Raw genomic sequence first — 18,140 nt, 5'->3', positions numbered from 1 at the left:
TTCAAACGTAAAATAGTTTCTTTTCGAACAAGTAATTACCCCTAGGTAAATTTATATTTATTTTGAAATCCAGACTGCAATTGGTGTTCAAAATATTAATTTGATATTGATTTGGTAAAACATTAGATTTCAAAGGGATGCAGATAAATTAATTTATTCGGAGGGCATCATCCACGATATTCCAGGGGTTATTGTCACCGTTGCTAATCCACCCCTGGTTTATGTCATATTAATTAAATACGAAACCCTGACAAATCACAGACCTACAGACACTTAATACATTTGATGAATATGGGCGTAAACATGCAGCAACGTACGGCGGCGTACTAGGGTCACTACATATTTTTATATATCTTGTACGTACAAGATAAATAATATTATATAGTGGACCTAATACGCCGCCGTAACAACGGAACTCGGTCCAGAAACTTATAAACTTTTTCAAATACGGTAAAAATATTTTTGTTTCCCTACATACATCAAGCGTTGTGATAGACATGTTGACAACTCAACAATATTATACAAGGCAATCAGTGTGTTTTATTTTGCCAATCAATGACACTATCATTAAGACCATAGTTATCAAATGGGTTTGTTAGGGAATGTTATTTGAATAAACTTTAGATATATAGACTCACACAATGACGGCCTTTCACGCTCACAAAAAAATCTATAAAACGTTGAAAAATGTCTTTTTATTAATGACTGAATTAAATGTGGACCGTTGCAAATCAATGCCATGCACTCTTTTCATTAATCAGACATTTTAAATACTAGTTGTAAACGCTTTTACGTCATTCATTTTGTCCTGACTTCGCTTAAATTATAGCAAAATATCGATTCATACTTGATATTGTGTTCACGTGTACATAGCATGAATATCAAGTTCCATTTTATAAACCAATATCAAGGTCCTCATTCAATTTTAAAAAATCGCCAGTCATTGTATATGGTACCATAGAGCCGGTTTATATTTGCGCGGGTTAAATGTTTGCGTTTTTATGTAAAATGAGAAAATTGAATTTTAGCGGTACAACAGCTTCGCGATCTGAGTGTGTATATGATTCAGTCTTTTTTTTTAATTTCGCGGATCAAATTTCTGCGATCATATTAAATTCCCCCGCGAAAAAAACCGGCTATACTTCATATAGAATATTTTCAGTCATATGGTTTGTACTTAATATTGACGGATCACCAGCTTTTAATCAAACCGCACGTGACTTTGAATTTTGTATTGTGTTTGCTACGATGTTTGCTCCGACATTGAATACGTACAAGGTTGTTTGTGAGCACGTGGCTATATTAAACCTGGTGATCGGTCAATTGATGATATTGGCTATTTATTAAAAAAAACTTCTTTAATTAAATTTTGTAAATATAATTGGAATTATATATCGAAGAATTTGTTATATTAGTCCCCTGGCAGTGAAACCGGAAGGGACTAGTGTTTATTCTATCTGTCTCTCTGTCTATCTGTCTGTCTGGATTTCGTTTCCAGACGATAACTTGAGAAAAAATCAACGGATTTTTATCAAACTTAAAAAAAATGGTAGCATATGGAAAAATACAGCTTGGGATTAAATTTGGTGTCTAAAGGTCAACTACAAAGGTCACTATTACTAAAAATAGATTGTTAAACAATTTTCGTTTCCAGACGATAACTTAAAAAACCCAACAGATTTTAAGCAAACTTCACACAATGGTAGCATATGAGAAAACACAGCTTGGGATTGAATTTGGGGCAAAAGGTCAAGTACAAAGGTCACTGCTACTAAAATTAGATTGTTTAAAAAATTTCGCTTCCAGACGATAACTTGAGATAAATCAACAGATTTTGATTAAACAATCTGTCTCTGGGGGGGTGTCATAGTTTGTTGCACAAATTTTAGTTTCCGGACGATAACTCGAGACAGAATTTGTTCAAACTTCATAAAATGATAACATAACTAAGCAATGATTACGGTAAGCTTGTTTATAATTGTGAAATTATATTCAGAGTGATTTGTTTCGGAACACCTTTTAAATCATTCATACTATTTAAGGTTATTGTCCATAATTAGTTTCGTGAAGTCTTTGCTTAGTTGAATTTATAAGTATGCTATACATAGTTCACTCGGTTAAGGTAGAAATTAAGTTTTTTAATTAGCTAATCTTATCTCTGATTACATTGCTAACAGAATACCAAAAACATTTTCGGAAGAAATAAAAAAAAATTATGATTCATTTCAAATTTGAATATAACCAAAACAATATTTATCTACCTACAGAAAAATGGCAACAAAAGACGACTACCCAGCTATCCAAAATATTCAGAAAAGTATGGAGCGAATTTGTCTTTTCTCCTACCGAAATTACACTGGTGGAAGCACAGGAATACAAACACAAATTAGAGAAACTCGTGTCTGGGACCAATGATGGTATTACAAAGGTCAAAGGTTACGTTGAAGACATCAGTGATGACCTTACAGGTCTATCACGTCATGTCAAAAAGTCCATGATAAATAACGTCCAGGTGATGGCCGATCTCGTCCAAAATCTTGGTACGTACGTAGTCGGATCGGTAGGTGTGTAATTCTATGGATATGGCGGTGCTAATATACACTATAACTTTGACCTATTGTGTTTTCACTTGGGTATGGTTGTGTAGGTACCCAACATCCTTCCTCTAGCCGTGTCCTCCGTCATCAACAATCTTCTGAACACAAACTTTGCAAAAAAAAAAAAAAAAAAAAAAAAAAAACATAATCAGACAAAAACCTGATCCCTGAATAATTCATTATGACACAGAACAAATGATCATGGCAAAATGTATTGATCAATCCCATCTAGTCAGATAACACTAATAACTTTTTTAAAATGTATATAAAATATTACAATGTAATAACTTTAAATCAAAATTTCATATTTTATATTATAATAATTCTACATTAATTATGTATAATTATATATTATAAATTATAATATTTGTATCTCTTGGTAAATTATAATATTTTACTTTACAGTACCAACAGAAGAATCTGATATCGCCCATAGGTAGGTTTTAGTATCTATGCAACTAAAGAATGTTTCGATTAGAAAACAGATTTGATGTCATACAGATCACATGGCTGTTGGTTTCCATAACACGATCAACTCTCTACTGGCCTAGCAAAAAGAAGGCTGCTCATTCAAGTCCATTCATGTTCAATTTGAAGACACATTTTATCATCAAAACATTTTATCCTTTTAAAGTTGTATATGTGCCATACCTTGGCGATTGGCTATTTTTTCTTCAGTAATCAATTGAAAACCATAAGGTTGATGAATTCAGATGTTGAAATCAATGGTATGGACAAAAACACATGTTTGACGCCTAGTAAACATAAGTTACAACACTGAATGTCAGCACTGTACAAATCTTGTTTTATACGCCTTTTGTATGTTTTGATGAATACATACCAGCAAAACTCACTATCTCTAATAACACCGTAAAATGTGAAATGAAATTGTAGACAACACCACGGCTTCATGGTCTGACTGTATGTACTCATTTCACTGCACTGCAGATGTAAATAACTTTTAATGTTTGTCACGTATAAACAAGCATTTTGTATTGATTTTGTTTTCATTTATCTTTCCCATTGCATATTTAATGTGGTTCCAACACCAAAGAAAATACAAAATATTTGTTTTTATTTACACTTTTTATTGTTAACCAACTTCCTTTCAAAGCTAATTTTTGTAATTTCTGTTTCAAATCAAGTTTGTGGAGAGCAGTTTTAAATATATTTAATTTTGTTTTTGTCACAGTTCTGGCCAAGGAGGTGGAAACAGGTAAATGATTTAATAGAGATGTGTCGAAAGACATTTCGATTTCCAAACTGCTGATACTGATGTCCTCAATGAAATAAGGCAATTTTACCACACACATCAAAACAAAAAAGTGTACATGTACAGTTGAAAACATTTCATGTAGCTATTTAATGTGACATGTTGGATGTGGCATACAAATAATACTTCAGTAGGATGTTTTGCTTCAGTTTGTTGACGTTAAAGTCCTGACCAAATGTTGAGAAATGTCGCAAAAGCATAGATAAATTACAAGATTCTTATTAGTATCCTTGTCATGATGATTTAATAATAATAATTCTTCTTATTTACAGATCTAATATACCCGGTGCAATCGGTCTGTTGGCAAGTCCGTTCGTCAGTGGGTCAAGGTAAATGGGCGATTTGTCTTTTACTGTTCACGTTGTAATGGTAAATATATGTGTACTTACTGGACTTATCGCATAAACCAAGTAAATACAAAAGTGTGTAGAAACTTTTGATGCACGGTATTGTGTTCCCGAAGAGGAAGCGTCTTGGATTAAAACGACATCATTGCGTCATACATGTTGGTTTATTCCACGTAAAACTAATCTCTGAAGTTGGACGACATATTGGTGACGCACTTCTGTTTCACCAAGACGGACAGGCTTTAATAAATCTATTGAACATACGTATATAATTGTGTATTGGTACCTACCGTGCCATGCAGGTTTCATTTGGATTCCTTTATTCCTTTGCTTAATAACACTTTACTATATTGCAATTTTTCCTTTTCACAGCTCTGCATCCATTGACAAGACAACTGATTCGTAAGTGTTACAAAATCAAAAATAAAGGAAACAAATATAAATCATAAATATTTACTAAAATTAACAAATTAACAAAACTATTGTCATTGTTTTTACTTACATTTTACTTACATAAATATTATCGACTGAGCATAACGATACATTCATATTTTATAAAGTGGACAGAAAAAGAGCAACGAAGATATTGCAAGACAATTGAAAGAGAATATGAAGTTGGCGGAAAACCAACAAAAACTGGCTTTGCTAGCTGATAGTGTAAAAGCTGCATGTGAGAAGATCGAGTCACAAGAAGGAATAAATAACAACGACATCAAGGCGCTTAAAGCTGACTTAGATGCTTTTGGAAAAACTTTAGAAAACGAGAAGGAACGGAGAGAAAGAATGAAAGAACGAAAGAGAGAGGAGGAAAGACTAAGGAATCAACGCGAGGAGGAAGAGAAGAGAGAGAAAGAACGTCGGGAAAAGGAAAAGCGGCGAAGGAATCCAGATAACTGGCATCCTTATATGTAATATTTACATACATAATCAATTTGTATTAAATGTAAACCTAAAATGATAAACGAAGATCTTTAAGTTTAATTCTGAAAAAAAAAAAAAAATCAAGATGTCAGGCAACAACACAGAACAAAAGCAATAATCTAAATTATGAATTGTGTTTGCTTGCAATATTAAGTTGCAGTTTATATGTTGGGTGATTTGTAAAACACGATTTATGTGTTCAATATATAGCGCTTATGCTTATTTGCAAAACAATCATAAGTTGTTTTTTATTGTTTAGACTAAAGGATGCACCCAAGGGAGACCGGTATACAAACACAGACGTCCTCTGTGTAGTGTACGCTATGGAAGGAAGCTTCAGTTCACTTCAATGTACCAACATGGAAGGTCAGATCAAAATGGCGGACTGGCTGGACATCCCACACGAGGAGCAGGCGTCGTGTCCTATTCTGATAAAATCTACGGGATTTAGCGGTGTAAATCTAGAGGTTAGTTCAAATATTTTACACTCTTCTAATTTATCCGGATGACAATATTGACTGTGTCAAATTCTACTGCCATAAATGGTAGGGTAATACATGGTGCCACTGATTAATTGTCTGCCAGGGAAACGCCAAGCAAATTGCAAAACTTTTTAAATGCTTCCACAGCCTTGGAACAGTAAAATGTATCTTTCTTCACCAAAAAGAGACCATTTAATTAATATAGGCAATGACAAACTACCTCTGGACTTCTTTTGCAGCCCAATCCAGAAAACTAGAACATTCCCTAAAACGTGCACAGTTTAAACTGGCCCCCACGTGGAGGCATTGTCAAAAACCTAACTGATCCCAGGGAGAGACTGGTATTACATAGATCGATTTTATATCCATTTTTGCTAATATTGCACCCCCTACCTTACTTTGGCAATATACCTACCGCATCGTCTATACTAAGGTATAGTGGAACCCGGTGATATTCAAGTCCTTGTGGAGTGGGAAGTCCATGGAAATTATTCCGATTTTGAGATGACCAAAGAGAAAGAATATATATATGGTTGAACAGGGATAATATCTCATTTCTAATTAGCAGTGATTCAATGTAACCGTTTTCAAATTTGGTGGGCCCAACTGTATTTGACTGATCATACATTTTTGACATTAATCGAGCCGTTTGCGGGATATGAAATCTAGTGGATAGTTCTAAAATCTCTATCCGTCTTACGAACCAATCTAAGAAATGAAATACGCATTGTTGGTAGTACATACGTATGGAAAGGGCCACTTATTCTACCAGCTAGTAACAATGTTTTTCGTAATTTCGTATTGGCTATTTCTGTTTAGACTTGGTTTAGAATTATTTTTAGAATTTAGATTGCGCAGGCCTTTGTCTACATTGTGTTTGAAGGTGTTGGACACCACATGCTGAACAAGAACGTCCAAATATACATCTAACATCAGATGCGCAGTGTCCCCTATTGAAATGTCAACATTTGTGTGGGTGCGAAAACTGTCAGACGTGTATTTCATTTTTTACACTCCTATTCCAAGCTGGATGAGAATTACCCCCACCCATGAGACATATCACTACCTGACCTTTGGTGACCTTCAGGTGCAGGTTAGCTATGTGAAGTCACGTAGAGGAGCCATAAATCACTATCTATCACTGATCCTGTTGCTATCTGACCTTTTTTATCTATTCTGTTCATCATTTATCATATAAAACCAATGAGGAACTTTATCGATTAGCTGCCAACCGCATATCTCTCATATACATTGTACTCTAGCAATTCCTGGGCCAAACTGGGATATTTCTTTTAACATAATCCCGGTAATCATAAAACTTCCCCGAGACAGCTTTTTACTCGAGTCTATATAAAATCATATACTTGGGTGAAAAAATCTGTCTGAGAATAATTCATGTTGTTGGGCCCAGGTCTGATCAATTTCTCTAGCGAGATCCCTAGCGGAGTTTCTGACAATATACAACAAGTGTTTAGGGTGTCGCTGATGTAAAAGCTCGCTCACTGGGACAATAGGTCACACAGCAGGTGGATAATGGCCTCTCAATGGCTATCATAACAACTTTGATCAATTTTCAAATAACAAATCTGTTGATTATAATGTTTCGCGAACTATAAGTGGCAAAATCCAAGGCAAACACAACACACACATAATTATTTTCAAATACACCGCCATGTTTGATTTAACGGAAACCGTGACGTAATGAAACCATCAACAGGTGAAAAGTTTTGAAGTTAAAAAAGTCAACAAACTCAGAATAAACATTGTGAAACACTACTATCATTTGGATTTAGCCCAGAATAATTTTTAAAATCTGTGAAATCATCTTTCGTAGTAAAAAATTGTGTGCAAGTAAGTTAGGTCAAGGATGTACAAATGTATATCTCACTTATAAATCCTTGATTAGATTATTCCAAATATGGTAAAGTAGGCTAATGAGAATCATCATGGCGGCCAAGTGAACCGTGTCAATGATGCGAGTCGAAATGTGCTTACAAACATAATTTAGACATGAAGGTGGATAGAAGGATAATCAGTTTATTTTAGAAATGTTGGATATTGTTGAATTTAATTACAAATTTACATGACACCATGACACGTGAATTGTACCGTTTTCACCGCTGATTGTTTTGCAACATTGCGGTCATTTGGACGGAATCGGAGCTCTGACGACCATCTGTCAGAAATCCTCCGTTCGTCGTTTAGAACTACGTTGTTGCAGCCAGGTGTTATATAAATATCAGTCTCCGGATTTAATGTAGCGGAATATATATTTCGACTCATGAGAAATCTGTTGGGAGAAATCTGGATATGTGTGAATTAATTTATTGTGGAAAGGACCATTGTGACCGAGACTTATATAGATATGTTTAATCTCTCGTGAGAGATTGTTCTTAGTATCGTAGCCACTCCCACGGAGATATCCCAACCAATCATAGCCGAGATTACATACTTCAATTGCCTAATTGCTGTACAGACTCGCTCACCTATCACGGTAGCTACTGAGCCGCGACATCAGTTGATAGGTCGCGGCCGATACCAACACTTGTTGTATTTTGTCAGTAACAGTACTCAAAAACCTATAAATCCCCTCGTTCATATTGTAATGGAACTTGCTCCCGTTACCATCGGAACCACTTACAACCGGCATTGGGCTAGTAAGGCAATCCGGTCTATCATCCAGTCTACGGGACCCGTTATAATGAGACCCAGTCATATTACCTGGTGACATGTCATAAGCTTGAGTATTCCTCGAGTGGTCGGGTGGTCGTCCACCGGCTTAAAAATATCGTCTCCTCCTGATGATCCAAAAACATTACACAACATTACCAATCGTGGACTTCAGGACACTTGACAAATATAGGACATAGTTACCCCAGTAATTGAGTTTTAAGGTACATAGTATAGCAAATTCGAACAGTTTCTTTGTTCGAGGAACATGTACAAACACAGGTAGACCCGGCGCACTACTGTAACGTTTACCGCTCTCAGAATGTTAGCATATGTTTATATTATTGTTTCAAACCCTTCAATACATATTAAAGATAGCTAGCTATTGCAAGTATCATAAAGCTACCGTACAACTGTAGGATTCGGTTCCGCTTCATTTATATTTCGAAAAAATCCAAACGTACATTGTATGTAAGGCCTACTTCACAGTAGCTATAGATAACGGACAGGACCTATCAGTCCTCAGAGGCGAATAAAATGCATTGTCATGCTACTAGTAACATGTAGTTTTGGCTAAACTTATTCAACTCAAAGACTAAATTGTTGTCCTGACATGTCTTATCCATTTGTATTTGACGAAAATGTTACGAAAATGTTACAGATATAAATAGGATAGCCTAGTACATGTTGTAGCGAACAACATTGTACAACATTGTATATTTATCATACACACGGAAGCACTGCTCAAAGAGATATATTTACACTTACTAGGCTTGCTCACTATAGGTGATTTCAGAAAAGATGGCGTGACGTCACAGAAAGTTTACATCCGGGTCCTCAAAGGTACAAACACAGTATGGCGACTAATCATAATAAAAAAAACAATAACAGATACGTACATCGCTGCTACACAATCGATACTTTGACAAAAGTATACACATTCATACTTGCAAATTCCGATTTTAAAATTGTTTCTTATTGTTTCAGAGGTTACAAACATTTATGTTTTTGTATTTACAATTGTTTATTGTTGAATATATTTGTGTACATGTAGATTTAGTGTTGAAGCCAGCTTGCCAAGCGGTATCGGGCCGTCACAGTACCGTTTTTTCTTCACAGGTAAAAATTCATGTTGTGAAAAAGTTATGAATAGATAATTGATTTTATTGTGTAACGTTTCTGTTATACATGAAAAACCTGTTCACAATACTATTAAATATAACGAAATGTGAACCACCTTACCAGACCACGGCCGCTCGTGCATGAAGCCTTCGCTGGTAGATCACCTCTGATCAGGCCACAGCCCATAGTTGGGAATTTAATATAAATACGTAATTACCAACACATATCTTAATAAGTACTTGTAAAAGATATATGATATATATTTCGTTCTTTTCCATGTATATCTTGCTTTAAAGGAATGCTATAAACCACTGTGTTACACTTATATGCAGATCTACGCAATGTACATGTTTAGTAAACGTATGGCTGCCGATATCTCGAAAAATAAAATGGTGAAATCGTTCAGTTTTAATGCTGTAGAGGTTTTTTTTAATGTCAGTCGCTTTTATTCCATGGGCTGCTAGTGAAGTCTTAAATTGAAGTGATATTACTTAAAAATAATTTGAATGCATGTTAGATAGACTACATTTAGATTTATGAATACAGATCGTAATACTGTAAATACCGACCAGGACACAATGCGCACGGCTTCGAAAATCATGAAATACTAAAAGTTTTGTTTTAAAATACGATAAAAAGTAACTATAAACTGACTCATTTGTATATCATGAGTTAAAATCCAAAATTTCTGACGAAAAAATTATCTATAATACGTAAATTCGAGATCTCGGCAGTACTGTACGTAAAAGCTGCCGTGCGCTGGGGGTGATCTACGAAAGCAAACTTTAATTCGGTGATAATCACACATCTTAAGGTGTTTTACAAAATAAGACTAAGAAAACAGTAATCGCTTATTAAAATTTCAGTACTATATTTGCGGAACTTGGAATTTAATTTGTAATTTCAAGCTGATATTTGCAATATTCTGTCGATGTTTACACATATTGGCGACCGTGTTTTTCCTCGTGGCGCTCGAAAAAGGAGTATAAACATCGTAAAATATATGAATACCATATGTTTATATCTATATATTATTGTTACATATTTTTATTTACACCTTTTGAAATAAAGATAAAGCAACAATTCTCGGATTGCGGTACTATTTATTACAATAAAATGTAAACAAACATCGAAGCGGCTGTGTTCCCACCATGTTAATGTGTACAGATATACAGAGTTGTACCTTTGAGCGCCCGGATGTACCTTTGTGTGACGTCATCGCCATCTTTTCTGAAATCTCCTATACGCAAATACTAGCCGATTTTGTTTACCATAACTGCATGATAACATTGAACTTTGAACTTGCGTATGAAAATGTTCTATTCAACTTAAAAAACTTAAAAAAAAAGAAACACATGGCTTTGTTTACATTTTGACGAAACATTACGTGTATTGTTGTTTTTCATAGAATTTTGGAAAAATGTTAACAATACATTTATGTTTTATATTTATATATGATACCAATATTTTTTAAATTAACAATTTTATAAAGAAACGGGAAAATATCCCGACCGGGTGCTGTCAAATGTAAACATTACCTCTGTGTCTGTGTTCGTCCTACGATCGAGTCTTTGGGGTGGACGGGCGTGAGACCCTCTGTCAGAGGTCAGTTATAACATATATAATCATGTGTATTACAAAAACATGCACCGCTAGTAATCCACGTGTTGACAATTACGCGTTATCACAAATACATTGTACCCATCGAACACAAGTGAAATTGTTCCGTCTATAGATGGCGATGGATCTAAGCGTAGATTATACAATCACATGGCTCCAAATAATGTAATATCGTCAAATCAGACGACAATCTCAAACACGTTGAGCTACTTGAACACCGGTGTATTGACAACTTCGGCAAACTCCAGTGCGTAAGCGTGGGTCAGCTTCGCCTCGCTGCACAAAACGGTCACCGAGTTCACACATGTGGCCGAGTACAAATTCAACATATTATGCTATATATTAACTTTTAGAAAAATTGAATATATATTTAAAATTCTGATATGATGAAATAAAATTTTCTCTGAAATTGACTTTGTTTGTCATGTTTATTTTACAATAAAATATTGAACTTTTTTGTCGTCGCGAATGAATAATTCTACCTTATGTGAAGAGTCATCATTCGCTGTTCAATTGAGTAAGCTCCTCCCACTTATGACCGACTTTTATTGAATAATTACGTCACATTCAAATGACGATTTTATTGCATAAAATATAAATAAAAAAGTCGTTTTAGTGTAAATATAGGGATTGGATTGCGCTTTTATGTTAACCATGCTTGTATGGAGCAATTCCTCAAAGAATATATTCAATATGGGGCGCTAATATATTCTTAGAGGAATTGCTCCATACATGCATGGTTAACATAAAAGCGCAATCCAATCCCTATATGGTAGTAACATAAACAATGTAACTTTTCTACAATTGTATAAATTTACACACGTACATGTATATGTGGTCAAACCTATTTTGATACATGTTCCTCGAACGTACGATCGGCACTGAAAATTTTCTGATGCGGACCATCATAAATTCATCCGAGCGACTCCTAATTGCGCGTGACATAATCTATCGAAAAATACAGCTGAGTAGCCTTCGGTTGAAATCAGCGAGGTTTACACTATCCATTCACCACTTACTGTAAATATAAGAGTTATCTAGATATATATGCTTACAAAGTATTCCTTTTGTGTAGTAGGTCAGAGGCTGAGCTTATGCAAAAAAATTCGTTGTATAAACCAAATATTTCCGGTTCAATTTACTTTCGTTAAAATTATTTCTGCGAATCAAGTTGGCAATTCTGCGAAAGTAATAATCGCGAATCGGATATTAAATTGGAAATCGCGTAATTTACAGGACAATTTTTTTTTATCAATTTAGTTCTGATCAACTGCACCAAAGAAATGATCGAAACTTAGCATACATTATGTCTAATCATAGCTTTTACTATCGACTTGAAATTTGGACTTAATGTGTATGATTTTGTAAAATTAAATCTTGTCAAACAAATGGTAGGAGTACCTGCCATAGGCATCAGTAAGCATAATATCATGAAAGAGATGTAATCTTAATCTGATGACTGAATTGTACACTTTTTGTATAACTTGTCAAACTGTACAAGGAAACTTTCCACAAAGTAGGACCTCACAGTAATACCGATCATAACCAACCGATGGTCCATAAAACCAACTTCATTCTAATTACCAAATAAGTGATTTATAATATGCGTTCAAATCACACAATTTTCCGGGGTTAAAACCTTAATGATCATTACTGTATGATGACATATTTTTGCATATAGATATGGATATGTAATAAGCACTTTTAACGGCATACTACATATAAAGTTCAAAGGTATATTTTCCTTTTTTTCCTTTGAGGTGCCGATGGAGGTGTATGTGCCGTATTCTATCAGTGGGAGTAGACATGAACCCGAGATTAAAGTCTCCATCGATAATGGACCCTGGAGGACTCCTGACCTTCTGACCAAACGGAAAGTTGCCGCCTTTCCTGTACGAGAACATATTACCTATTTATAGATACTTGTTCTTGCTTTGCATACTTTGCTTAAGTTTTATGTTTAGAAATTCGCTTTGATTAATCAGTTCTATTTAGCTATTTACTAAACGAGATATTATACGAATTAATAGTCAACAAATAATGTTCCATGCATATGGTGAAGTGTTATGGATAGTTGACTGTTCATTTATTCATTAAAATTATGTGAAAAGTTTTGACTATCTTTCGTTAGTTTTAACCTGATGCAGTAAATGTGACCACGGTGCTCATGGCATTCAAACAAACAAACAAACAAACAAACAAACAATGAGTCAGTCTGGCATCTTCGTCTATATAACAACCGGGAAACTGAATGTCTTTGTGTATTTTAACAAATCTCTGTTTATATTCGATTTACAGAATGGTATTAGCTGTATTGGTACCACGGTTACAAGTTTCAAGTCATTCAGAATGATTGTCGTCGCTGTGCCAAAGAAAACAAAATATCCGGTGGATAAAAATGGTCTAAACATCACTGAAGGCTGTATTGATATACAGGTACCACCCGGGTACGGGAACGACAGTATCAAAATAGGGGTGAGTGATCATCATCCGTGATTGATATATAATCTCAGATAATGCTTGCCTTGATTGTGTTCGAGGTCATTAACGAGAAAATACAATATTACAGAAAAAAACCCGCTGTTGGTATGCATGCATTTAGATCTATCGGAGTTACTTCCCATTACTTCACTCCGTCTGTACTGACGGAGAGAAACGAAGGAAAATAACTCCGATAGATACGAATGCATGACTGTACGGAAAGAATGAAACGAAGGGGGGTAAGTCTGAAAAATCATAATGCCATGTATATCACGATTATTGGTTTCTTTATTTGATGCTGAGTGATCAAATAGAAATTGTCATAAGAACCTTCTATAGAAAGATTAAGCATTGATATCATAAAACTTAAAATTTATGATATTTTTGTCATGAATTATTAAATTATGCGAATGTTTTGTTCTTCGGTAATGACAAGCGATTTTTTTAATAATTGCACAAATCTCGCATTGTAGAACTATTAAACTTCTATTTAAAAAAATGAAATATTTTTATGCCCCAGGCCACGGATGTCCATAGAACAAACATTGGAAACAGGAAATTCCTTGGCGCGCAGGTACATGTTGACATTGACTGTGGGACAAAATCAGCCAAGGATATTAAAGTGAAAATATCCGAAGAAAAACGTAAGTCTCCAACCACGTATGCCGTTAATTCTGTTCTCGTTTACCTTTTGCAGAGCTCTCCTCCTAATCCATACTTCATTTACATTGCTGTTTGCATAAAATATAATTACAGTGTTTAAATGAACTTGTTACTTTGTGTGGTGTTTTCCTAACTTTGGACTATGTATAGTTTGTGATATTTTTGACTAAAAAAACTGTCAAATTATATTTGTTAGTTAGTGATTGACTTGTTGAAATTCAATCATCGTTGATACAATAGGTATACTGATTATGTATCACCGCAGCTGCAGTTGTTATGGTAACCATCCTAAAACTGCTTAACTTATTCAAATGTGTACATTTTGGCATTTTGTTTTGCTAACGCTTTCAATCGAGAACCATAGAGTGCATCCTGGAACAAACTTTATATGTCTCCTTACGATGTATCTGATTGGTCTTAATATTCTTAGCAAAATTAATGTTTGTTCAAGATTGTTTCTCCATTTTTTTTGACAGAAACTATCAGAAAATAGGCAAAAATGACACAAATATGTCAATCTCTCTGAATTTATGCATATTTCGGATTGTTACCTTGGCAACTAAAGCGAAAACTCGAAAATTGAATCAGGGATATACTAAATATTTCAATACTTAGTTTGTAGTATTGTGTTTAAGGTGTCAAAAAGGGCACAAGCTATACATTGATTCTTTAATCATTTTTATTCTTAGTCCTTCTGTTCGTATCAAAACGTACAGTGAATTGTTATCATTCCGTTGTAATTTAATGTGATGATTATGTATATTTAGATAGATAATAAAATGAAGATTATTTTTGCTGACAACTAGTAGCTTTCAGTTTTCTTTCTTTTTGAAGTTTTATCCCAGTGCAAGGACAGAGGAGCTATTCACACGGCTTTAGAAAGCTTTGTTACTTCCGGAAAAGATCTCCTTAACTTCCGGTTGGACCCTTTCCTGGAACGTTTACAGGAGAAAGGCGTGGTCAACGCTAAGGAGGCAAACGATAACAGGGTAAACATACATAACTGGTTTTGTTGGGGTGAACTTAACATAACTAGTTTTAAAATCACTTTAGTTTGGTTTGGTTTGGTTTGTTTATTTTTACGTCCCATTAACAGCCAGGGTCATGTAAGGACGTGCCAGGTTTGTTGGTGGAGGAAAGCCGGAGTACCCGGAGAAAAACCACCGACCAGCGGTCAGTACCTGGCAACTGCCCCACATGGGATTCGAACCCGCATCCCAGAGGTGGAGGGCTTGTGGTAATATGTCGGGACATCTTAACCACTCGACCACCACGGCCCCTTAAAAAAATCACTTTAGACACAAACGATAACAAACCATTCGTTTATACTGATGCGTCAATGGACATCTCGTATTTAATACTTTTAAATTGTTCTCACCAATTTCTGTACTTTTAGAAATGAGAGAAAGGCAGCAACATTCTTGTTTATAATTAAATGCAATTTGTATTTAATATTATTCATTTATTATCTATTATTTTTTTCAGAACCAGGCAGATATTAAAAAGAGGACAAAACATTTACTTGAAATGTTAATTCAGAGACCGTCCGCTGCGGAAAAGATCATAGAATGCTTAGATAATTCAGGCAACAAAAACATCTCGGATCAGATTCGACAAACGATTCCGGCAAAATCTGGAAATTCTGTAGTTGACGGTAACACCACCTTAATTATTTGAAAAATCTGTTTTTCTGTCAGATTAATCTAACATATATGCTTACATTTAGGAGATTGCAATATCACTTGCATGACAAGTACTTCTTTATGATGAAGTGAACTTACATAGGTCTATTATTTAGTTAATTTTCCTGTGAAAGTCAATTTGATGATTGAAAAGAGAATTATGGATATCGTACAATCAATGAATATTTTAGAGAAATACTTTAAGACGTAAAAGATTATTTGGAACGACATTTTCTATATGAAAATATGTTCTATACGTCTTTTAATGATCATCTGGCTTTGTAACAAGTATCTTTCATTTTTACATTTATTACCAACAATATGGACAAAATTAAAGTATTTATTTAAAAGATATGAATTTCTTTTATATGTTTATTTAAAATGTCACGCCTAATTTTTATAAAACATTATAAAAGATCTTCGTTCCTTAGAAAAATGGCAGTCGGTATTGGTGTTTCGCGGAGACGATAGAAAGTGGAAACTTTTTGACCCAAAAATCACCAAAACACTTCAAAAGGAATTGGGATGTATTCTACAAGCAGGAAACAGACGCTTTGAGTAAGTCTTGTTTCAGTTTATTATTTGACAAGTTATGCTTGAATAGAAATTGCTCTGAACCAGTTCTGATTAAGTTGAAGCAGGAGTTATTATCCGTACAGTACTTGAAGTTGTAATTGTAATCTTTCAGGATAATGTCTCTAACAGTGTCTGATGACGCCTCGGGGAAAGACATAGCAGACATTGCCGATCAGTTTGTCAATCGTGAGGTTGGTACGACCCTCACGCTTGTCTGCAGACAAAAGGTTGGCAACGATCAAGCCGAAACCTTTGTGCACGTGCTGCCAGCGAAAGAAGCATCGAAGGAAATAAATCGACTACAGAAACATGGTTACACCAGAGGTCCGATGGAGTTGGCCGATTTCAATATCATGGACGGGGAAACTGTTGAAATTTATATGTCTGATAATATCGGCTTAGAGTGTCGTGGTAAAAAACTTTCCCAAGGAAAGACTGAGAAGTTAGGATTCAAAGCCCACAAAGACATTTGCAAACTGAATTGTAATACGTACGTGGTGGACAAGAGATCGCTTGACGATTCGGATGACGACCGCTTCCGGGGTCTTATACACTACAGAATCAGAGCTTCGACACCGCTGAAGGAGAGGACGGACGCGGTGGAGGTCACGCTAATGAAGGTGGGGTAGATATATTGTCGATTAACTCAGTAATAACATCGTAACAAGTTCGTTAAAAAATTAGAATTATAACTAAGGCATAATCTGCATTCATATCGATGTTGGAGTTCAAGGTCTTCAGTAGCTGATTTGGTTTGATTTTTTTCATTAGTTCCTTATGCCAGCGTCTTTCAAAGTAAAAGTCATACTTTAATTTCATCTTATATTAGTGTAACCTTTGCTTACTTCGTAGTGTAATCTCATAGAAAGAAGGCGCAAAGAACAAGAAGAGGAAGCAGCTAGACAGAAAAAACTAGAAGCTGAAGAGGCCAGACAGAGGAAAAAGAGAGAGGAAGAGATGGCTAGGCTTAAAAAACGAGAGGAAGATGAAGCTAGACAGAAGAAAAAAAGAGAGGACGAAGAGGAAAGACAGAGGAAAAAACGAGAGGAGGAAGAAGCAAGACAGAGGAAAAAACGAGAGGAGGAAGAAGCAAGACAAAGGAAAAAACGAGAGGAGGAAGAAGCAAGACAGAGGAAAAAACGAGAGGAGGAAGAAGCAAGACAAAGGAAAAAACGAGAGGAGGAGGAGGCGAGAGAAAGAAAAAAAACAAGAAGAAGCAGAGGCCAGAGAGAGGAAAAAACGAGAAGAAGAAGAAGCGAGAGAAAAGAAAAGACGAGAAGAGGAAGAGGCTAGATTAAAAAAAGAAAAAGAGGAAGAGGCGATTAGACAGAAAAAAAGAGAAGAAGAAGAAGCTAGGCAAAAGAAAATACGAGAGGAGGAAGAAGCAAGACAGAAAAAAATACGAGAGGAGGAAGAAGCTAGACTAAAGAAAGAAAGGGAAGAAGAAGCGGCTAGACAGAAAAAAATAAAGGAAGATGAAGCTAGAAAGAAGAAACTACGAGAAGAGGAAGAGGCAAGGCAGAAGAAAATACGAGAGGAGGAAGCGGCAAAGGAAAAAGAACGCATAGAAAAAGAAAAACGACGAAAAAATCCAGATAACTGGAGCCCACAGGTGTAAGTAATATTTAGGTAATTAAATAATAAAGCGCCAACATCAACAGCATGACTATCGAACAGAAATGTGGTTCAAACAAGAAAAGAAAAAA

The 18,140-nt window shown here is 35.2% G+C and overlaps 1 protein-coding gene across 1 annotated transcript; it reads left to right on the top strand.

The window, feature by feature from the left end:
- The first annotated feature begins 2,322 nt into the window (after positions 1 to 2,322).
- On the top strand, positions 2,323 to 17,874 carry LOC138315430 (uncharacterized). The gene is made up of 15 exons (XM_069256447.1): positions 2,323 to 2,540; positions 3,003 to 3,033; positions 3,790 to 3,813; positions 4,143 to 4,199; positions 4,590 to 4,619; positions 4,778 to 5,125; positions 5,398 to 5,605; positions 12,793 to 12,924; positions 13,331 to 13,507; positions 14,034 to 14,157; positions 15,011 to 15,165; positions 15,662 to 15,830; positions 16,290 to 16,416; positions 16,547 to 17,054; positions 17,287 to 17,874. The coding sequence occupies exons 1-15, from the start codon at positions 2,495 to 2,497 to the stop codon at positions 17,725 to 17,727; spliced, it is 2,577 nt and encodes an 858-aa protein (XP_069112548.1). The 5' UTR covers positions 2,323 to 2,494; the 3' UTR covers positions 17,728 to 17,874.
- Positions 17,875 to 18,140: the final 266 nt, after the last annotated feature.

This window comes from Argopecten irradians, chromosome 2, assembly GCF_041381155.1.
Source record: "Argopecten irradians isolate NY chromosome 2, Ai_NY, whole genome shotgun sequence".
NCBI lineage: Eukaryota > Metazoa > Mollusca > Bivalvia > Pectinida > Pectinidae > Argopecten > Argopecten irradians.
The sequence above is the reverse complement of the archived record's forward strand: the minus strand, read 5'-3'. Positions and strand labels throughout refer to the sequence as shown.

Coding starts and splice junctions, on each gene's coding strand:
- LOC138315430 (XM_069256447.1), top strand. CDS start 2,495: ATGATAAATAACGTCCAGGTGATGGCCGATCTCGTCCAAAATCTTG. Junction 3,034..3,789: donor GAATCTGATATCGCCCATAG/GTAGGTTTTAGT, acceptor TTTTTGTCACAG/TTCTGGCCAAGGAGGTGGAA. Junction 17,055..17,286: donor TGGAGGTCACGCTAATGAAG/GTGGGGTAGATA, acceptor CTTACTTCGTAG/TGTAATCTCATAGAAAGAAG.